The following is a 23327-nucleotide window of genomic DNA, read 5'->3' as shown; positions in this document are numbered from 1 at the left end:
ACTCCCACCCCCAGCATCCACTCCTCCATTTCTATTCAGAAAAGTGCAGGCCTCCCATGGATATCAACAAAACATGGTATATCAAGTTGCAGTAAGACTAATGACCTCCCCCATGTATTAAGGCTGGGCAAGGCAACCTAGTATAAGGAGTAGATTCCCAAGAATGAGCCAAAGCATTAGGGACAGCCCCCGCTCGCACAGTTAGGAGTTCCACAAGAACACCAAGTTACACAACCATAACATATATGCAGAGAGCTTAGGTCAATCCCATGCAGGCTCCTTGGTTGTCAGTTTAGTCTCTGTAAGCCCGATGCAAAAATACTCACAAACCAAATGCAAGAACACATCAAAAAATTCATCCACCATAATCAAGTCATCTTCATCCCAGAGATGCAGGGATGGTTCAACATATGAAAATCTGTCATGTGATCCACCATATAAACAAACTGAAAAAAACCCACATGATGATCTTGCTAGATACTGAAAAATCCTTTGACAAAATCCAACACCCCTCATGATAAAAGTCTTGGAGAGATCAGGGATACAAAGGACATACCTAGACACAATAAAAGCAATATACAGCAAGCCTACAGCCAACATCAAATCAAATGAAGAGAAATTCAAAGTAATTCCACTAAAATCAGGGGCAAGACAAAGCAGTCCATTCTCTCTATATTTATTCAATATAGTACTTGACGTTTTAGTTAAATCAATAAGACAACTAAAGGAGATCAAAGTTATGAATTGGAAAAAAAGAAGTTAAAGTATCGTTATTTGCAGATGATATAATAGTATACATAAGAGACCCAAAAGATTCTACCAGGGAACTCCTACAGCTGATAAACATCTTCAGCAAAATGGATGGTTATAAAATTAACTAAAAAACTCAGTAGTTCTCCTATATACAAATAATACATGGGCTTAGAAAGAAATCAGGGAAACAACACCCTTCACAATAGCCACAAATAATATAAAATATCTTGGGGAAACTCTAACCAAGCAAGTGAATGACCTGTATGACGAGAACCTCAAGTTTCTGAGAAAGAAATTGAAGAAGATATCAGAAGATGGAAAGACCTCACATTCTGATGGATAGTTAGGATTAATATAGTAAAAATGGTCATATTACCAAAAGCAATCTACAGATTCAATGCACTCTCCATTAAAATCATAACACAATTTGTTGTACAATATTATTTTAAGATGTGTTACTTTTTTATGCTGTGGAATCATTTGTTTAATAATGCAAAAATGTGCCGCATTATTTTATCTTGCATTTGTTTAACTCTGCAAGGCTGTGTTACATGCCTGTCTAAAACACCTGATGGTCAAATAAAGAGCTGAATGGCCAATAGTGAGGCAGGATAAAGGATAGGTGGTGCTGGCAGGCAGAGAGAATAAATAGGAGAGATCTGGGAGGAAAAGAAGTAGCTAGAGAAGAAGGAGGAGGCAAGGGTCCAGCCGCCCAGCTACACAGCCAGCCATGGAGTAAGAGTGAAAGTAAGAAATACAGAACTAAGAAAAAGATAAAATCCCAGGGGCAAAAGTTAGATGGAATAATTTACAGTTAAGAAAAGTTGGCAAGAAACAAGCCAAGCTAAGGCCAGGCATTTATAAGTAATAATATGCCTCTGTGTGTGATTTATTTAGGAGATGAGTGGCAGGCCCCCCAAAAGAGCAAAAGCAAACAACAACAACAACAACAATCCTTTACAGAGATTGAAAGAATAATACTCAACTTCATATGGAAAAACAAAAAAAACAGGGATAGCTAAAATAATTCTATACAATAAAAAAACTTCTGAAGAATCACCATCTCTGATTTTGAGCTGTACTATGGAGAAGCAATAATTAAAATTGCTTAAAAACAGACAGGTTAATCAATGGAATCAAATCGAAGACCTAGAAGTAAATCCACACACCTATGTAGTGGGTAGCCATTCCAGCTTGGTTCTGGAAGTTCCAACCCCCATTGAGACTCTGGCAACTGTCAAGCCAGGGGCGAGGGGAGGCGCCTGGGGACCCGAGAGCTGGATGGGCCAGCGCTCGCTCTGGGCACTCTCTCGGTGCCGGACGCTGACCGGTGCAGATTGACTGTGCAGAGCTCCGGAGAACACCGCTGGATTGCAATACACCTTCCCCAGACCCTGTGACCTACCCATTACTTAATTTGTGAGTTACGCCATTTAATAAATATCCTTTTAACTACGTGGAGTGGCCAAAATAATTTCTCCAATATCTGGCGCTCACGTGGGGCAAACTCCAAAGGCCTGGGTGGCTCCCGCCGTCTCCTCCCTAGCTGGCGGGTACCTAAACCCGCCTGCAAAGTTCCATACAACCAGGGAACACCTACACGGTTCCATTCCCGAAAAAGGGAGCAGCTAGTCCGATCTCAATTCCCTAGCCTAGCCCCAGACCAGCGAAAGAGGCAGGAGAGTGCTAGCTCCGATTTCCGCCATCTCCCTCCGACTCCAGCCAAGATCGCCAGCAGGCCCTGTTTCGGAGCTGTACCAACGCCACCTGCTGGCTAAAAAGTGCTACTACACGAAAGGTAAGCATATTGTTTCAAGTAAAGGTACTTGATAATTTTACACCTTAAAATTGACTAACAAATTTTGAGTAATTCGTGTAATATGGCCGACAACATTACCTCACAAGAGTTTAAAAACCTTTTTGCCTGTATGATGAATGACATCTTCCTGGAAATATACGACATTCCTAAGGCATATCTGGGCTATACCATTTTGGTATTCATCATAATAATTCACACAGTGTTCAAACACTGGTTTAAGAACAAAGATGAGTCATTATTGGGACTGATACAGGCTTTAAAAGATAGTAATGAAGGCTTACAGAAAAAGATTCTCTCTCTGGAATCTGCTTTCAAAGATAGCAATGAAGGCTTAGAGAAAAAGATTCTCTCTCTGGAATCTGCTTTCAAAGATAACAATGAAGGCTTAGAGAAAAAGATTCTCTCTCTGGAATCTGCTTTCAAAGATAGCAATGAAGGCTTAGAGAAAAAGATTCTTTCTCTAGAATCTGCTAATCAGGATTTACAAAACAGGCTTGTACCCAAAATTGATTTTATTGATAATAAATATGAATATTTAATGGATAGAACACTAACTCTCCAGAGTGAAGTTGTGGCTACTCAGACAGTATATAAGGAAGAAAGATTATCGTTAATTGATAGGATAAGGTCCATGGAATCATGTGTTTCTGAGGAACATAAAAACTTCTATGATTCCATGAGAAATATGGAGTCCCTTGCAAGAGAGGAGGTTCACTCCCTAGAACAGACCCTAGGTGCTCGTTTGCAAGCCCTAGAAAAAACTCTCAGTAAACATGACAAGGGAACTAATAAACAGAAGGTCAAGACCATAGAGGTTGTAACATCTCCAAATGGCTCTCATACAATGGCTTATCCTGTTATTGTCCATGAGAAGCCAGCAGATGACACACACCCCGAGCCATATATGACATATACATTACAACCAATTTCAACAAGGGACTTTAAAAATATAAAGGAAGCAGTAGTTACGTATGGGATACAATCCACATATGTAAAACAGATGTTAAATTCGTGGTCTACCTCACATAGAATCATTCCAGATGACTGGCATCAGTTAATTTCAGCTGTTCTAGAATATAGTCAGCAGTTACAGTGAAAAAGCTGGTTGAGAGAAGAGACAAAAAATTTAGAACAACAAGGTAAAATCAGAGGTTTTGTGATCTCCCAAGATCAAATACTTGATGAGGGATGTTTCGCTGACAGGAATGTACAAGCCACTTATGATAAACATACAATATTCCTATGCCGTACAGCAGCTCTAAATGCTTGGGAAAAAATTCCAGAACCTGGAAAACCAACTGAGGTATACACAAAGATATTTCAGGGACCGCATGAACCCTTCACTGATTTTTTACAAAGACTGAACAGAGCTATAACAAGAGCTGTGTCAGACAAAGAATTAAAAAAAGTATTAACTGAGTCCTTGGCGTTTGACAATGCTAATACAAAATACAAAAAAATACTTATACCATTAAAGATCAGATCAGCTCCTTTGGAAAAATGGATTCAATATACTAATGGTGTTCAGTCTCTTAACTATAATAATGAGGCTTGGATAGGAGAGACAAATCCCAGAGGTAAAAGAAGGCCCCGTGTTACCAAATGTTTTAAGTGTGGTACACCAGGTCATATAAGTAAAAACTGTACATGGGGTACTCCTAGAAGCAATACTCCTTCTAAAAATAGCCTAAACAGGAGACCCCAACCGCCTCCTGGATTATGTAAAAGATGTGACAAAGGCCGACATTGGACCAGTGAATGCAGATCAAAAATAGATATACAAGGCAACCCTTTACTGGCGGGAAACGCCTCAGGGGGCCTCTTGCAGGCCCCCAAACCAAACGTAGTACGAACATTCCCTGCCACTGTGGAAGAAATTCCTCTCCAGGACAACTGAATAAACCAATGCCTAATGTAAAAACCGATACTACAATGGATGATAAAACAGCTTTGATAGCTGGATCACAGTTTACAAAGAACACTATAAAACAAATATTTTGGCAGACTTCCATAAATGAACAAAGACCAAAGCTTAAAATTCAAATTAATGGCCTGGTTCTGGAGGGCCTGGTAGACACAGGTACAGATGTGACTATAATTACACCAAAATCATGACATCCAAATTGGCCTCTTCAAGAGGTAGATGTCCAACTGTTAGGGATTGGCACCCTAACTCAGATAAAACAGAGTTCGAGATGGGTTAAATACATAGGGCCAAAAGGACAGAGAGGAAGGCTGAAGCCTTATATAACAAATGTAGCAATAAATCTTTGGGGCCGAGATCTGTTACAACAGTGAAATACCCAGATTAAAATTCCTACACTTTCAAAAAAGGAATACAGACCAATACATGTTTCTAGGAATAATATCATAACATGCTATAAAAATCAGTCACCAACCATTCAGGCTGTTCACAAACAGAGCACGACTGTTGGTGAACTCTCAAAAGTACCAACTGCCTTACCTTTAAAATGGCTAACTAATAAACCTGTCTGGGTTGGACAATGGCCTTTAACAAAAGAGAAGCTACAAGCTTTAAAACAGCTGGTTCAAGAGCAGTTAAATGCTCAACACATTGAAAAATCTACCAGTCCTTGGAATTCTCCTGTATTTGTTATTAAAAAAAAATCTGGTAATTGGAAAATGCTGACAGATCTGAGAGCTATTAATAAAGTAATTCAGCCAATGGGCTCCCTACAGACTGGGATGCCCTTGCCCTCTATGCTACCAAAAGAATGGCCTATAATAGTTATTGACTTAAAAGACTGTTTCTTTACCATACCCTTAAAAAAACGACGCCCCTTCTCCCTTAGGTTTCATAATTCTCAGGGTTATGGATGACGGTTATAGGGTTGGGGGTGGAAGAAAATATTAACTCAGTATTGTAAAAAAAAAAAGGGGGGGGAGAAGAAATGGAACAGATAGGTATAAGATATGATGGTAAGGGGCTGGAGAGATGGCTCAGTGGTTAAGAGCACCGACTGCTCTTCCAGAGGTCCTGAGTTCAATTCCCAGCAACCACATGGTGGCTCACAACCATCTGTAATGAGATCTGGCGCCCTCTTCTGTATACATAATAAATAAATAAATCTTTAAAAAAAAAAAAAAAAAAAAAAAAAAAAAAAAAGATATGATGGTAAATCATTGTATATACTAGTAAACAAACTTAGTAAAATACCAACCTTAGATAATTTGCACTGTAATTTGTACTGTTATAGATTCTTACATGTTGATACAAATGTAATCTATTTTTATACTCCTGTTTAAGATAATTTGTATATTGATACAAATACATAACTATATTTGTTATAATGTACATATATTTCTACTCTCATTTGAAACATATTTATATTGATACAAATGTAAATTTATATCTGTCATACTTTATATATATATGCTCTACTTCTGTTTAGGATATTCGGTATATTGATATATATTTAATATTATTGTCATATTGCATATCGCACTATATATTCCTACCTCTGTTATAAATATCTTGTGTATTGTCACAATTTTGAAGTCATCGTTCTTCACCATACATTTGCTTATAGACTGTTTACCTTATTTATGTGAAGCCTTAGTCCTTAGGTTATTTCGATAGATAAGATTTATAGATTTATAGTCGCCTATGCCTGTCATCTCTATAGTTACGTTAGTTAGGTTATCCAGATTTACAGATACATAGGTCAGATGGGCAGGTAATCTTCAAACACTTCATAGACCTGGAGAATATGGCATTTAAATAACTTAGAATTCTGTTGACGTGAGACACAATTGCTCCTGGCTGCACCAATTGATCCTGAGAGAATGTTGGGCTTCTAAGACATTTCCATTTGGAAGTTTGTCTTTTGGCACAAAATGGCCTACTGGGCAAAGAACTGCCCTTACCTTGATGGCTGACAGTACAAATGCAATGCTCTCCTTTCTGGACAAGCGGGACACAAGGAAAGCGACCACTGTACTCTGCCAAGACAGGGTAAGATGGTCTTTCAGAAATCCTGCTTCTGAAAATGGTCTGTCAGATACTCTAGGCCTGTAGCCAATTTGAATGCACCAACAATGGTGAGAAACATTAGGTGACTGTCCAGGCTGCCAGCTGTCTTGGTCTACTCTTGCAAGATTCCCGAAAGTTACTTGCATCCATCTACCATTTCTCAGGGACCATTATGTTCCTTCTCAGGTCTTTGATGGGATTGAAGACTAGCAGTTATAGTTACAACTTAGTATATATAATATCTTAGATAGAACATATTAAGTATTAGGTTCAGGTTCTTTAGGATAGGACACCTTTGAATGATCTTTATAACATGCTGTTTACCTATGCTCTATACTTCTCTGGATTTTAGTATGTGTTTCTTGCTTGATATTGTTTGCATTGGTTGTAGTTACATCTTATCTAGGTCATTATCTCTCATTATTTCTGGACAATATTTGATAACCATTCCTTTGTATATAGTCTTGTATTAGTTTAGAACCTTCTTATTTAGACAAAAAGGGGGAGATGTAGTGGGTAGCCATTCCAGCTTGGTTCTGGAAGTTCCAACCCCCATTGAGACTCTGGCAACTGTCACACCTACGAGGCGGGGCGAGGGGAGGCGCCTGGGGACCCGAGAGCTGGATGGGCCAGCGCTTGCTCTGGGCGCTCTCGCGGTGCCGGAACGCTGACCGGTGCAGATTGACTGTGCAGAGCTCTGGAGAACACCGCTGGATTGCAATACACCTTCCCCAGACCCTGCGACCTACCCATTACTTAATTTGTGAGTTACGCCATTTAATAAATATCCTTTTAACTACGTGGAGTGGCCAAAATAATTTCTCCAATACACCTATGAACACATGATTTTCAACAAAGAAGCAAAATTACACAATGGAAAAAAAGAAAGCTGGTCAAACTGGATGTCCACATGTAAAAGAATGGAAATAGATCCATATTTATCACCCTGAACAAAAAAGTCCAAGTGGATCAAAGACCTCAATATAAAACCAGATACACTGAACCTGATAGAAGAGAAAGTGAGGAATAGCCTTGAACACAGGTGATATTTAAGAAAATATTTTTAAAATATGTTTTTATTTTAATTATGTGCCTTTGTGTGGGTCTGTGCATGTGTAGCTGCAGGTACCTAAAGAGTCCAGAAGAGGACGTTGGATTACTGAAGCTGAAGTTACAGGTAACTGTAAGTCACCTGACATGGGTACTGAGAGCATATGAGCTATCAACCGTTGAGCCATCTCTCCAAACCCCACTGCCATGATTCTAACTTCCTAGCTTTGCCTAAATATAGCTCTGCTTGCTAGTAACTCATACAGAACTCTGTGGCAACATGTGGAGGTCTTTGGAACAGTTATCACCTGAATTCTGAATGATTGGAGTTGCTGAAAGCCTGGTCTCAAAATGAGTGGAGCAACACAGCAGTTTATGGGTCTCATATGATCAATAAATAAATACATAAGTGAGTCTTCATCCAGACTAGGCTTGTATACCCTCTGCAGAGAGGACTGAGGGGATTTCCAGGCACTAAACCAAAAAGTAGGTTGTACAGGGTTAACTCTGCTTCTGTTTTCCCTTTTATAGAAGTGTCAAATAGACAGGACATTTCATGCAACCAACACAGTCTTTCTCACCCACTACATGCATCAAGGTCAAGACAATGTGGTATAAACATTACTATTCCTACTGCGTCACCCATCAGCTGTGTCCAGCCTGTAGCCCTCAGGCAGCACATGGCCACACTTGACCAGGGACATCTCTGAATGTGGCCCAACACAAAACCACAAACTTAAAGCATGATGAGATATTTTGGGCATCTTTTTAAAAAAAAAAATTCAGTTGCATGGTTCTGAAGCATAAACTTTGTAGATAACAATGCCATGGCCCAGTGTCTGAAGGGCAGACACATCTCTACACATACAGTTTCCTAACAGCAGTGGGCACAGGCCAGAATTCGTCTTTTCTCACAGTTTGATGCAGAATCTCTTGAGAGACTTACAGACAAGGAAATCGTCTTCTTCCTCTTCAGTTTCCGGGGGCTTAAAGTTATCTTGTATTTAGCAGCTGAAGAATCCAAACAGCCTTGTGAAGTGGCTGGGGCACTGAACCCCAAGAGCTGCTGCGTGCTGCTTTGAGAGGATTGTGCTAGATCTGAGGACATTTCCGAGATGCTCTGTAGTGTGGAAAAAATACATGAATCAATCTATGCAGATGCTGCCACTGCCCTTGAAGCCGAAAATGCTTCTCCCTTGCTAAGGAATGCCTAAGAAAACCTTTCATGGATGACTGCTCTCTTTCTTTCCCCTTTCTGTATAAATGCCACACTTTGGTTCCTTTGTAAAGGAAAGCAAGAAATATGAAGAAATTTGGGGTGCCCCCTCACTCAGGAAGCAACCAGGGGTGTCCTGTTGCCCTCACAATTAGAACACAAGCATGTAGTGGAGTTTACAAGGTGGAATGTTTGTTTGTTCTTGTGTCCCATCTTTACTTATTAGTGACAAGAAGACATCTGGCTAGGGAGCGAGGTGAATCCTTATATGAATGAAAGTCTATGGGGCTTCAGGGCTGATGTATTGGAGATTTAAGTGCAGAGAGAAAATCCAGTTGAAAGAAGGCCTATGTGCAAGCTGTGTTTTCATAGAGAGCCTACTTTATATCTACTGTTCATGGGTCCAAAGCTGATAGGAAGACTCTGGGAACTGACTTTTTCCACCCCAAATGAAGAATAGACAGATACTGTAACCTAGTCCTCACTATGGTTGGCTCCATCTCCCCAAACTACTTGGTTCTGGGATACCTGGTTCCATTCCTTGGTGGGAACTTTGAAATAGTCCCCTGGGGGATTATGGGCACAACATTTGCTCCACCCGCAAGAGACATACCAGAGCTCACCTACTCCTAAGTACCTGCAAAGAAGTCACATTGATAGCAGGTGATGTGTCATCCCACTCCTGGACACATGACGCCACTAAGTCCTTTTTAAAGTAGTGTTGCATGGTGTCAGAGACCCCTTGGCAAGAGGAAGAGTTCACATGGCCCCACATTACCTATGAACACTGTATGCTGATACAGGGATAACCTCAGCTGCTTATCGTGGCCCTAAATATGATCCTTTTATGGTCTGCAATTTCAGTGTAGGGAACTAAGCAGTGCTAATGGGTTGGGGTACTGATTAACAGAGATCACCTTGCCGGTTTCACCTCTAATCTAAAGGGATACTGCAGCTGTTTTGTAGGGGTCAACCATACAGCACTAGCCAGAGGCCCCAAGCTTTTCTTAACTTTTTGTTGTTGTTGTTGTTGTTTGTTTGTTTGTCGACACATGGATTTTTGTGTAGCCCCGGCTGTCCTGGAACTCACTCTGTAGACCAGGCTGGCCTCAAATTCTGAGATCTGCCTGCCTCTGCCTGCCAAGTGCTGGGATTAAAGGTGTGTGCCATCACCGCCCGGCTTTTCTTAACTTCTTTATGCAACTGTCATCCATTAATTTATAAACACCTCTTCCCAGGATAATTTATTCGGCTTGTGTCATCACTTACAATTACTAATTGACTGCTCAACACATGGAATGACATCCCTTGTTTTATTGTTCTGAGCTTCGTAAAGATCATCTTATGGTTCTGGCCTCTTAGGAGTATATGGTAAGATCTATGCCCCAGTTAACCTCACATGACTGTGTCTCTTTCTTGTTTCTCTGTCCTAAACTTTCTACCATTTGCTGATCCAGAACACTGTTGATTTGCTGCTCTGCAGTCTAAACATGCTCTTCAGAGGCTTTTGTACTGATAGGCATGTCCATGTATGTAAGCTCCCTCACTTACGTGTGGCTTTTGTACTGATAGGCATGTCCATGTATGTAAGCTCCCTCACTTACATGTGGTCTCTGCTCAGAATCTGTCTTCTCATGGAAGCCTTCCAAAGCCAAACTACTTATCATTGGTGTGTATGTGTGTGTGTGTGTGTGTGTGTGTGTGTGTGTGTGTGTGTGTGTGTACCGTGTGCTGTGCATGTGTATGCAGGTGACCTTGCCCATTTGTGCACCCATGAAGGCCAGAGGTCAACATATCAGATGTCTTCCTCTATCACTCTCCACTGTTGTGGAATATTAGTTGTTTGTTTTGTTTTTGCTTTTGTTTTTGTTTTTCAAGACAGGGTTTCTCTGTGTAGCTTTGGAGCCTGTCCTGGAACTCGCTCTGTAGCTCAGGCTGGCCTTGAACTCACAGAGATCCTCCTGCCTCTGCCTCCCAAGTGCTGGGATTAAAGGCATGCGCCACCACCACCCTGGCTCGTGGAATATTATTTTAAAATGTGTTACATTTGTTTATACTGTGTAACATTTGTTTAATGATGCAAAGATGTGTGGCATTATTTTATCTTGCATTTGTTTAACTCTGTGAAGCTGTGTTACTATGCCTATCTAAAACATCTAATTGGTCTAATAAAGAGCTGAACAGCCAATAGCAAGGCAAGAGAAAGGATAGGTGGGGCTGGCAGGCAGAGAGAATAAATAGGAGAAATGTGGGAGGAAAAGAAGTAACCAGAGAAGGAAGAGGACATAAGGGGCCAGCCGCCCAGCTACACAGCCAGTCATGGAGTAAGAATGAAAGTAAGAAATACAGAACTAAGAAAAAGATAAAATCCCAGAGGCAAAAGGTAAATGGGGATAATTTACAGTTAAGAAAAGTTGGCAAGAAACAAGCCAAGCTAAGGCCAGGCATTCATAAGTAGGAATAAGTCTCCGTGTGTTTATTTGAGAGCTGGGTGGCAGGCCCCCAACGAGAAAAAAAAAAACAAAAACAACTACACTCCACCTTATTTCTTGAGACAAGGTCTCTCAATGAACTTAGAACTTGCCATTTTGGCTAGACTGGCTGGTGAGGCCCTGGGATCCATCTGTCTTTGCCCCCTCCCCCTGGCTCTGAGGGTCCAGATCTACGTGCTGCCACACCTGGTTTTTCCATAGGCTCTGAGTTCAGGCTCTCATTCTTGTACAGCAAGCACTTTACCCGCTGAACCATCTCCCCAGCTCCACCTCTTTCTTGCACCGTTTTCCCCCTAACACTTTCATCACTGTCTTATGTATGTTTTCTTTCATAGTCTCTTTCCATTGTCCATATTTTCCACTACAGTTTGAGCTCCATAAAGAAGAAATTTCATGTTTTCAGTTTGTCTGTTTGTTCTGTGCATCTGTGCGCACAAGCCTGCACACAGAGGCCGGAGGACAAGTTCAGATGTTGCTGCTCAGGTGCTAGCTGCCTTTTCCCTTTGAGAAAGGGTCTCTCATTGGCCTAGAACTCACGATGTAGGCTATTTTGGGTAGCTGGCAAGCTTCAGGGATCTACCTGTCTCCACCTCTTCAGTGCTAAGATTATAAGTAAATGCCACCATACCTGGCATTTTCTTTTGTCTTTTTTTAAAGTGAATTCTGAGGGTCAAACTCAAGTCCTTGTGATTACAAGACCAGAAATGTGCCAACTGAATGTGCCTACCCTTTCCTTGCTTTGCCTCTTTAGACTGAGTATACTCTTTATATACACTTTGTGTGTGTGTGTGTGTGTGTGTGTGTGTGTGTGTGTGTGTGTGTGTGTGTATAGTTGAATTAATTGCATTAAAAGCTTCTACCAGATTTGCTGGTCTAAATGTTGGCCAAGCAAGCTCCTGTGTTTCCTGTGTCATTTTAGTCATTGTATCTAAGACCTCACTATTTCCAGTTAAACGAAAGAGATCTAGATGTGGAAACCCTAAAAGGATACCATGCAACTTGCTTTGTATAAAAGCCAACATACGATGTCAAAATGGCAAAAAAATACAGAGCAATTTTAATTTGATTGACCTCCCAAACCTTGCAAGTATGAACACTACATAATAGCATTTTTTGCTCCAGTGACTATTCTACAGTGTCACAGAAAGATCAGTCTAAACAAGAACCTGTCAATTTCCAGGTTGGGTGTGTAGAAGAGGGAGTTAATTCATTCCCATCACAATCACAGCCAAGAAGCCATCAAACTTAACCTCAACTGCTAGTCTTCTTGTACCAGTTCAACTCTCATTGATCAAGCACTGACCTACATCTATCCTCCAATCTGAACTAAAAACTACACAGAAAAATCACCTATGAGGCTTTGCACTCAGACATACGGTTCAAACTAGCCCCCAGAGGCTCTTTTGTCGGCTCACAGTAAGTTGTGTGGAAATGGAGTATCTTTGGATTTACATATTTCCTATAATCCGCCATTGGGATAAACAAACTGTATATACTCTAGAGCTCTGAACAGTATTTCTTAACATAGGATTCAGGGACCCCCATATTAAAATCATCCAGAAGTGAGACCTGACAGTAACTGGAGGTGTGGCTCAGTGGTAGAGCATGTGTTCAGCATGTGAAAGACCCTGAGCTCAATCCCTAGTATTCAAAGCTGGAGCATAAAAATATTAGAAGAGCCTGGGAATGGCTTGGCAGACTTTCAGATTGTTATTTTAGGTATTTTAGGGCCAGAGTAGAGAATAAGAACTGACAACTGATCTAGCACATTTTCAAATGAAAGCATATGGAGTTCATAAATAATCCCATTAATTGTCTTAGAGGAATCTATGGATTTCTTCTGGTTCCTTCTTATGCCTCATCTCTTCTCTCAGCCATATTGTTTGGTATCTCCCTAGAACACATACCAAGGGAGTCAATCCTAAGATAGTATGAGTTACCTAGGAACACTAAATCAAATGCCCTTCTAGCAGGACTCTGAAAGGAAAAGCGAGGAAAGGGAAAGGGACTCCTTTCTCTAGTTCTCTTTTCCCAGCTCCTCCATCTGAACTCAGACAAGCTCACACTATCTGTACCCATGTGCACAGTGTTACGGAAGATGGAGGTGTTTCCCCCTCTTCTGTGTGTAAGAGAGGATTGAATATATGATCATCCTTCCTGGGAAAGAAAGCTGATTGGGGATTTGGGCAAAGCAAGGGGATCTCTCAGTACTGGTTGGTAGGGATTGGACTAGACACTCTTACTATTAGCTAGGTTAATGGAGGTGCTTTGAAAAATTAAAACACATTTCAGTTCTATTTTCCCTCCTATCAAGTATTTAGACCTAGCAGGAAGCAGCTCAGTCAAAAATGCACCCTTAGGTCATCCTTTTAATGATTGCATCTTTTTCTCTCTGTGTTAGGTTCCCCTCTCTTTCTTTGTAGTTGATAAGATACTGGTGAAGGGATATGAAGAACCAGCCTGCCTCCATAGTAGGCTTAAAAGCCATTTTACAACTTGTACAACCACTGTGGAAATCAGTATGGCGGTTTCTCAGAAAATTAGGAATCGAACTACCTTAAGACCCAGCCATCCCACTCTTGGGCATATACCCAAAGAATGCTGATACATACCATAAAGATACATGCTCAGCTATGTTCATAGCAGCACTATTTGTAATAGCCAGAACCTGGAAACAACCCAGATGCCCATCAACGGAAGAATGGATGAAAAAAATGTGGTACATATACACAATGGAATACTACTCAGCAGAGAAAAACAATGAAAGCATGAAATTTGCAGACAAATGGATGGAACTAGAAAAAATCATCCTGAGTGAGCTAACCCAAACCCAGAAAGATAGTCATGGTATGTACTCACTCATAAGTGGATTCTAGGTATAAAATAAAGAACAATCAGACCACAACCCATAGAACCATGGAGGCTATATATATATATAGCATGGAGGTCCCTAGGACGACTGTGGCTTATAATAAATTTTGGCTTTACTCGATTATTGGAAAAAAAATAGCCAAATGAATGGAAACACATGAACTATGAACCAAAGGCTGAGGGGCTCCCAGCTGGTTCAGGCCCTCTGAATAGGTGAGACAGTTGATTGGCTTGATCTGTTTGGGAGACATCCAGGCAGTGGAACCAAGTCCTGTGCTCATTGCATGAATTGGCTGTTTGAAACCTGGAGCTTATGCAGGGACACTTGGCTCAATCTGGGAGGAAGGGACTGGACCTGCCTGGACTGAGTCTACCAGGTTGATCGCAGTCCTCGGGGGAGGATTTGCCCTGGAGGAGGTGGGAATGGGGGGTAGGCTGTGGGTAAGGGGAAGGGGTGGGAGGGGGGAGAATAGGGGAACCTGTGGCTGATATGTAGAACTGAATGGTATTGTAAAATAAAATTTTTTAAAAAAACGCCATTTTACAGTAAAGACACACTGGGTTCATTCCTGTTTATAATTAAACCTCGGTTTCTCAAGGGTTGGATTATGCCCCACCTGTAACCTTAACTACAAATGGTTCTGTACTGTCTGTTCCAGGAATGGCAATCATGTCTTTGTTTCAAAAACATCTTGCAACCTGCCTTTGTTTCCAAAGGTCATATGATCACCTGTTGTTATGACTACCTTGTTATACCATCTTGCAATCATGTCTTTGTTTCAGGTGGTTGTTAGGACTAACTTGTTATGCTTATATTCTACTCCTGTAACCCCTACCCCTCAGCTATAAAAAAAAAAAGCCTTGTCTTCCTCACATCCAATGCTGACCTCTTGCACCTTGCCTTATGGGAAAGCAGACCATGTACATGAATACAAAAACTTGCTTTAACTAATTTGGCCATGGTGATTGGAGTCGATGGTCTTTCTCTTCCATCTTTGGGATTAACAGATAGAGAACAGTATGGGTTGGCTTATCAGGACAGAGAAAAGTCTTCTCTTGTGTTAAGTAAGAATAGTAGTCATGTGCTTTGGCACAGTCTGGAAGCCCAGCAATTGAGAGGCTGCAGCAGGTTTTGGAGTGCATGGCCAGCCTAGGCTAGCTATATGGTGAGAGCCAACCTTTAAAAATCGGAAACCTAGGGACTATTAGGTCCAGGTTTCATCAAATATTTTGGGGAAGGTTGGCAAATATATTCTGTAGCTGTCCAGGAGGGTCTGACACTGAGATGCTGTGGAGCCTGGGTCTGTGTGAGCCGAGGCTGTAAAGTACACTGCCTTAGTAATGTCTCCAGAGGAATCACAGATCTTGGTGGAAAAACTGTTCCCAGTAAAAGGTGTTTGTGCTAAGAGATGCTGGCACAGGTTGTAAGAGTTCTTATTACCGGTAGGTTTTTGTTGTTGCTGTGTCTTCCCTGGATGTGCTAAAGAAGTCTATGTCCCCATTCCTGATAGTGCCCACTCAGCTACCGATTCGCTCAAATCCTTGGTACATAAAAAGTGCTGAGGCCAGCCCTTTCCAACTTCAACATTCTAGGAGGTGGAAGTGCAGATGTAGCCTAGCACAATCACTTCAATTTCTTTTTCATTTAATCACTTAAAAATCAGAACATGCCGCATGGCGGCTGAGTGCACACAGGGTAAAGCATGTGCTCCGGGAACATGAGGCCCTGGGTTTCCTCCTGTGTGAAATTAAATAGCACTTAATTTGAGGTTCTGGCCATACCATTTCCTGACTCAAGTTTCTTAACCTCTTTAAGTCTCAGTCAATAATAGAGACGTTGCTGTGCTGTTGGCAAAGATCAACTAAGATGACACATGAGAAGTGTTTAACACAAGGCCTTTCCCCCAGGAAACACCTCCTATAGGGTAGCCCACATTTAATATGGTGGTGGTGAGGTAGGTGTCAGCTTCCCCGTTGTATTAGCTAATAATAAACAATGCCATTGCAACTGTCACGCATTGATCGACGGTTAGAATTTGTAGGGCTGCTAAAAGTCACATAGCTCAGTGAAAAGTGCTATGGACCATGGGTAGGGATCCCAGGTTCAAGTTTCAGCTTTATCTCTGATCAGCTCTGTGGCCTTGTCCAAATTCTTTCACCTCTCTGAGTCACTTGTTTCACCTAAAATGGACAGCTAGTATCTTTCCTTTTCTATCTTAAAATCTTAGAGAGAAAACCAAGTGCTCTGTACACCGCCAATTTCCACATGATAACTGGAAGGTGTTATTCCACTCCCCTCTGATTTATCACATGAATTTAACAAAGGATGCTCTGAGTTTCAGAGACTTACTTATAAACATGAAGAGTGAATTAATTATGAGGAAAGCCACCAAAACTAACACAAGAATCGTCATTGAAAGAAGCAGCTGTGCGGCGACCTAAATGAACTCCATTAGCCAACATAATGGAAGAACTGTAAAGAACCTAACCCCACTAAGGTGGGGTATTTAATCAGCTGTGACTTTAACCTGGGCCACCCTGTTCACAAGGGAGAAGATTTACTTGGTCCTGTGTGTGTGACTTCTTTCCCATACAATTATTTTTTCCTCTTAAACACAATACTGAAAAAAGAGTTCCATCACTGCCTTGTGGCTAAAGATGACCAAAGTTATGAGGATGATGGGGTGCTGGGAAGCATTAGGCAAGGAGACCCCCTGGTTAAAGTATGAGGGGAATTACACCCTGCTCAGTTCAACTATCTACTAGGGGATATTTGGATTCCTCTGCATGACAAACACTGAGATCAGACACAGAGTCACATGTCATATGTGATGTGCAGAGATAACTGCTCATGCTCTCTGCCTTTCTTGCCTAATGTAAAGAAGTGGAGCCCCTGTACTAGATTAGAGGTCTAAATCAGCAGGAGGGAGAGTTATCTAGGAGAAAGCCACGTACTTTTCAGACTGAAACTGAAACATACCAGGAATCCCACTCTCCACCTAAGGACTTGTGGAAGAAAGAGACTGTGGTGGCAACTGCTTAAGTAAGCCTCCCAATTCCAACCCAGGGGACTCGGAGAAAGCAAGCCTGAGCACCTAGGGCAGTCATTGATGGCATGCATTTCCCCCTTCTGCCAGTAGAGGGAAGCAGCTGAGAGAAGAAAAAACCTGCAAATTGCTCCCAAAACGTAGAGATGTAGTCATTGTTTACTCTGACCTATCTGGTGTTTTCTACTCTGCTTAGTTTCCTTCTTGTTGTTCGGTGAGAAGACAATGGGAACTGGGTTTGTGGGGAAGCATTTGGGGATAAGAGTTAGGGGCCAGAATGGGTAAACTGAGCCACCATCTGTTTAAAGAATCATCTACCCAGGCCAGTTTGTCTACGGGATGCCAATAAAAGTCGCTTCCTTAGAACTGTGTGTGTCAACTGAGTGCCCCCTGGATTCACCGTAGTAAAGTAATAAATCTGGAATCATGGCAGAAAGAGCACAGACACTAATGTCTGGGGATGATGAGCAATTACACTGTAATCCCAAAGACTCAACTTCTGCCTTATATTAACCTGACTCAACTCAGTTCGATCTGAGAGGCTGTTCTGTTTTTTAGGCACAAATATCCATCAAAGGATGAATGACTAAACAGAGTGTGATACCTACAAAGGACAGTTACTCAGCTATGAACAGGAATGAGGCTCTGATACATGCTGCAACATGGGTGAACTTCAAAACCAATATGCTAAATGAAAGAAGCTATCTATAAAGTCCTCATATTATTCATTCCATTTATATCAAATAGGAAAATAGACAGAGAAACTGAATTAGTGTTGTCAGTGGTTGACAGAAGATAGAAAAGAGGAGTCACTGCTTCACAGGTACTGGGTTTCCGTTTAGGAGAATCAAACAAGCTCTGGACCTAGATAGTGATGATGGGTATATGTAATCCCACTGAACTGTACTCTAAAAATAGTTTTCATGATTAATTTTATGTTAACCACATTTTCCCACAATAAAAAATGGTATCTAATTCAATCTTCCCACCAACTCAGACTGCCTATTCCAATCCATCTGCTTTAGTGGTGCTCTGCAGAAAATAGTCATAACCCAATTCCATAAATGAATGATTCCCATCCCCTTACTATCAGTCTGTGCTTTAACTTTGCTCTAACCAAAGGCTGCTTTTCTTCATGCAAACTGTTTTTTAAGTTGGGGCCTTGCAAATGCTAACCAAGTACAATGTCACTGGGCTATAACCCCAGATGCCTTTACAGAATTTTAACAACAAAATAGTTTTGTTCCAACAGTTATTTTTGGTATAAATTGTGTTTCTGTTTACTTTTAGTTCCCAGTACTAATGGCTCCAAATTCTAAATCCATGTAAGTTCACAACCACCAATTAAGATAAACACAAATTAATTTGAGAATGGAGCTGTCAATATGAGTACAATCTACTAATTTGCCAATTGTTAATGGATTCTATTTGGTTGGCAGATCTAGACATACAAACCACATACACACACTCCCACTCGTGTGGCGACTGCCTTTTATTGCAGTAGACAGTTGGGAAATAATATTATATTACCTAACCTCTGACTTTTTTGTGGTTAGTATGCAAAATGAATAAAAGACTTCTTAATAAAATAAAAGTGTACAGTGTTTGCTTTTGTTAAAAAAAGCTCTATTTTAGTTTTCATAAAATAACTGAACGTATCACAAACTATTGTGTATTTCAGAAACCATGTCTTTCGTTGTTTATGAGTTAAACTGGTGATTATCTGGTTTGTAAAACTAAATGAAAAAAGTAGACCATTATGCAAAAGCCAAGAGTGGCAATTTCTTTTCCAAACAAAGTACCACTCTGGTCTGTCCCTGGAGCTGGGCTTGGCAAGAGAAAATAGAACAAGAAATGATGTCTTTGATGGGCAGCCATCCCTGAACCAGTCCCTGAGAGTAGAACTAATAGTCACCTTTCTTGGTGGTGGTGAATGGTGTGATGAAATCTTCTTTTTGCAGCTCTTGGGTGTCTTGTCACCAGAAAAGGCTATGCTGAAGTCCCTAGAGACTTTCGGGGATCGGACAGTACTCGGGCTGACACTAAGTTTCCGTAAGCGCAGAGGTGGGATCTGTTAAGAGGGAGAATGGAAGAGGTTCAAACTTGGGTGTTTCTCCCAGGCTACTGGTGTTCTTTTGTTCCTTAACTGGTGAAAGACTGACGAGCCAAAAAAAGAAAAAACTGACATATATTAAAAAGTCGTAATGAAATCTAGCATTATGTAAAATGAAAAAATGCTAATAAGGTCTGGGAGATGGCTCTGGAGGCAAAAGTGCCTACCATGCAAAGATGAGGATCTGAGTTCAGATCCCTAGAACTCATGTAAAATTAGGGTGAGTAGCATCTGTAATGCCACTGGCTCGATGGCAAGATGGGAGTCAGAGACAGGAGAGTCTCTGGAAAGGTGCAGGCCAGATAGCCTGATGGATACAACAGAAAAACAGCCAAGAGACCCTGGCTGCTGAAACAAAGGAGGTTGAAAGGTAAGAATAAACACCTGAAGTTGTGAGTTTGTCCTCTGACTTCTACAGATGTGCCTTGAATGTGTGCACACACACACGTTGAGTGTGTGTGTGTGTGTGTGTGTGTGTGTGTGTGTGTGTGTGTGTGTACAATGCCCATGATGCCTCCATAGATCAATGTCTAAGCTGAAAGTGCTGTGTGGTAGTTTGAATAAGAATGGCCCCCACAGACTCATATATTTGAATGCTAATTCATCAGGGAATACACACACACACACACACACACACACAAACACACACATACATACACACACATGAATGTGCCTGTATGTATGTATGTACACCTTTACATATGTGTGTACATAAAATAACAACTGAAAAATAGGCTCAGGAAGTAATCTCCTGCCTCCTTGCCTTCATGTCTAATACCTACTGAAATCAAAGGCCAACAGTCTTGGTTTTTGCCTCTGGGTTTCTGCATAGTTTTGCCAATCCCCAAACAAAGTCAGAAACTCCTAATTTCTTATTTGATTAAAGCCAGAGTCTTGGTTTTAGCCCATTCTGGATTCTATCTAGAAATCTTGTTTCATTTTTATCTTTCTTTGAATTTTGGCTATGTCTTTGGAGCCTGGTGCTTACAAAAGCGAAATCTTGAGATTATGATCTGAGATTGACTTCCACACTACAATCTCTAGTCTTTTTGCTCCAAGAATTGTCTGGGCCAGATCTTGACAGTATTCATTTCTTGTCTTCATATCATTAAGGTTGATTTTTCTGGGAATGTTGAAGAAAAATCTAGAAATTCCTGCTCAGCAAGACTGTACCATCTACAGTTTGCCATGCCCAGTCCTATGAACTGGGCCTACAATAATTCATGAAATGTGGATTATTTCTTCTCTAGAGCTAACATCGCTTGCTTCTGTCTAAGGTTCTGCATAGCTCAAGACATAGAGCCTCCAGACACTAGCCAAAGAAAAATGGACACAGTGGAAGTTTGCCAAGATTTTACTCCTGGATAACTCCTGGCCAGGGTTTCTAGTGCTCCCTTATTGCTACCAGTCTCTATTGGGAACTTAGGGACTGAGCCTGAATCAACTATTGCTACAATCAACCATCCCTAAGCCCAGGTCTAATGATAATAATTACAAACAATGACAGATACCTTTCACTAGTGGATTATAAAATGCCAGGCAGAGAGAAATCTCCACCGATGTAGCTCATTTAAACAGCACTGTTCTCACAAATGTTTACTAGTAATGATCTCCATTATCTATATGGAGAAAATGAGATTTGAGAGATGATGTAACTGCTCAGAATTCTACCAGTTGCAAGGCAAGTATTTGAAATAGCTTGCCAAATTGATAGCTTGTGTCCTTAACCACTGTGCACTCTTGTTTCCTCGTGAGTAGTAAGTGCCTGGGATGGAGGTCCCATACTGAAGGCCATGATTAGGAAGCAGGCAGGCAACAATCAGAGCCAATGGTCTATTGCTCCTTACGAAGACCTGAAGAATGAGAGTTGGGCCTGAGAGTGGCAAGAAAAGTGCTTTTTACAGGCCTTTTTTTAAATGATGAATTTTACAGTAGGAAGGTGCTAATAATACACTCTCATATCTTAACTGTAATCAAATAAAGAAAGCCTCATCTAAGCACACATGTTCCCAAGACATCAGAGAGGACATCAGGTGAAGGTCTGGAAAGGAATAAAATTGGCTTCATCTTAGCATTTCAGACACAAGTGAAGACCTGAATTCCCTCCCTCACAATGTTTAAATGCTATGAAGGTCATTTATGATCCACTAAGAACCCTGCCCTGGGACTGGAGGGATTGCTCAGTGATTAGGAGCATGTACTACTCTTGCAGAGGATCCACATCAGGCAGCTCACAAGAGCCTGTAACTCCAGTTCCAGAGGAACTCAACACCTCTGACCTCTGTGGGAACCTGCACTCATGTGCACATACCCCCACCCCACACACATATAGATTTTTTTTATTTAAAAATGAACCCAAACTCTTCAAGGGATGCAGGCACTGGACAATTCTATACTTCCACCAGGATCTATGGAGCACCGAATGTAAGGAGCCTTGATTCATTTGGTTTTGTGTATGTATGTTTGTTTGGTGTTTTGAGACAAGGCCTCAAAACAGGGGAATCTGGAATTCACTGAACTGAAGGTCCTCCTGCCTCAGCACCATAAATGCTTATATTACAGGAAAATGCCAGCCACCTTGGCTGGCGTCTGGGACCCTTGCCATCAATTAACCTTCATGTAGTGCTGTCATCTTGGCACTTGAAGGGAGTTTTCTACCCAGTGGTTAAAATGGTCATTTATGACATATCATCACCTATCCTGGTTAGCTTCCCCCACCAACTTGACACAAGTCAGAGTTATCTGGAAAGAGAAATCTCAATTGAGAAAATGCTTCATCAGATTGCCTGTAGACAACTCTCTGGGGGATTTTCTTGATCACTGCTTGATAGAGGAGGGCCCAGCCCATTGTGGGTGGTGCCATCCCTGGAGAGGTGGTCCTGAGTGGTATAAGGAAGCAGGCTGAGCAAGCCATGAGGAGCTAGCCAGTAACCAATGTTCCTCCGTGTCCTCTGCTTCAGTTCCTGGCCCCATGTTTCTGCCCCCGTGTTCCTGCCTTGAGTTCCTGTCCTGACTTCCCTCAGTGATGGATTGTTCACCTGGAAGTGTAAGATGAAATAAACCCTTTCCTCCCCAAGTTGCTTTTGATCATTGCCTTTAATCACAGCACTAGGGGAAAAAAAAAACTAATGCAGCGCCCTCTGCTGTCCCTGGGCATGTTTCACAGGAGGAGGCCTAAAGGATCGGGCATGCCCAATCAGTGTATGAGACGTAGGCCCACACTGGTTGTTTAAGAAAACTTGCCTTTGAACTCTTGTGGTTTTTCCCATCCCTTCATCATGAGAAATAAAGCCCCTAGAATACTTCCTTGCAATCCTCTCAAAAAGTAGCTCTTGTTTTTGACTGAATGTCTGTACAGTTAATGTCCGAAACTCTACTACAGAAGTTTCTCTGTTGTGGGGACTAAGAGAAGAGGGAAAGAGTACAGAGACTAGGAACTAGGCTGCTCCATTCCAAATATAAGAAACAATCTGTGACTCTTGGGATGGCCATGAAGGGGTAAAGGGTGTAACTATGGGTATGAAAAGCTGGTGTTGCTATTTCAGGCTGAGTATTGGAAAGTACAGGAGAATATGCTTTCCCTAATGTGCTGCAAGAAGGCAACAAACAGTCCAGTGGCACCAGGGACTGCCACCACAGAGCTATGCCCTCCTCTGAATACCTCAGTGCTGTCTTCCCCACCCTTCAAGATTAATGCACCCAGCAGAATTTGCACACACTTCATAAACCAGAGTCAGTCACCTGAAACCTCAAACAGATGTGTCCGAGATAAATTCAACTGATTTTGTGCCAAATACAAAATCAAATGAAAACAAAACAAAACAGCTTTCCAGTGGGGGGTGGTCTCCTTGTGCAGCTTCCCCAGGTTCACAGGGATGCTCAGGCAGAAACCCACCAGTAAATGAGAGACAAGCTGCTAAAACACTCATGCCCTGGCATTTACACCAGCTCCATGAAGAGCACTCCTGGATC

At 41.5% G+C, this 23327-nt stretch overlaps 1 protein-coding gene across 4 annotated transcripts in view; it reads right to left on the bottom strand.

The window, feature by feature from the left end:
* The window catches only part of Kiaa1210 (KIAA1210 ortholog), a 78709-nt gene that overhangs the window by 16002 nt on the left and 39380 nt on the right, over nucleotides 1-23327 (bottom strand). For 2 of the 4 annotated variants that reach the window (XM_042269177.2, XM_042269176.2), the window contains exons 6-7: nucleotides 19158-19313; nucleotides 8563-8736 (exon numbers count right to left, since the gene is read on the bottom strand). In XM_042269177.2, coding sequence (XP_042125111.1) covers nucleotides 8563-8736; nucleotides 19158-19313 — 330 coding nt within the window. The remainder of the gene's footprint in view (nucleotides 1-8562; nucleotides 8737-19157; nucleotides 19314-23327) is intronic. The other 2 variants (XM_076562745.1, XM_042269178.2) reach the window with 1 other exon arrangement.

The sequence above is a fragment of the Peromyscus maniculatus genome, chromosome X (assembly GCF_049852395.1).
Source record: "Peromyscus maniculatus bairdii isolate BWxNUB_F1_BW_parent chromosome X, HU_Pman_BW_mat_3.1, whole genome shotgun sequence".
Lineage (NCBI taxonomy): Eukaryota > Metazoa > Chordata > Mammalia > Rodentia > Cricetidae > Peromyscus > Peromyscus maniculatus.
This window is presented reverse-complemented; position numbering and strand designations above follow the sequence as displayed.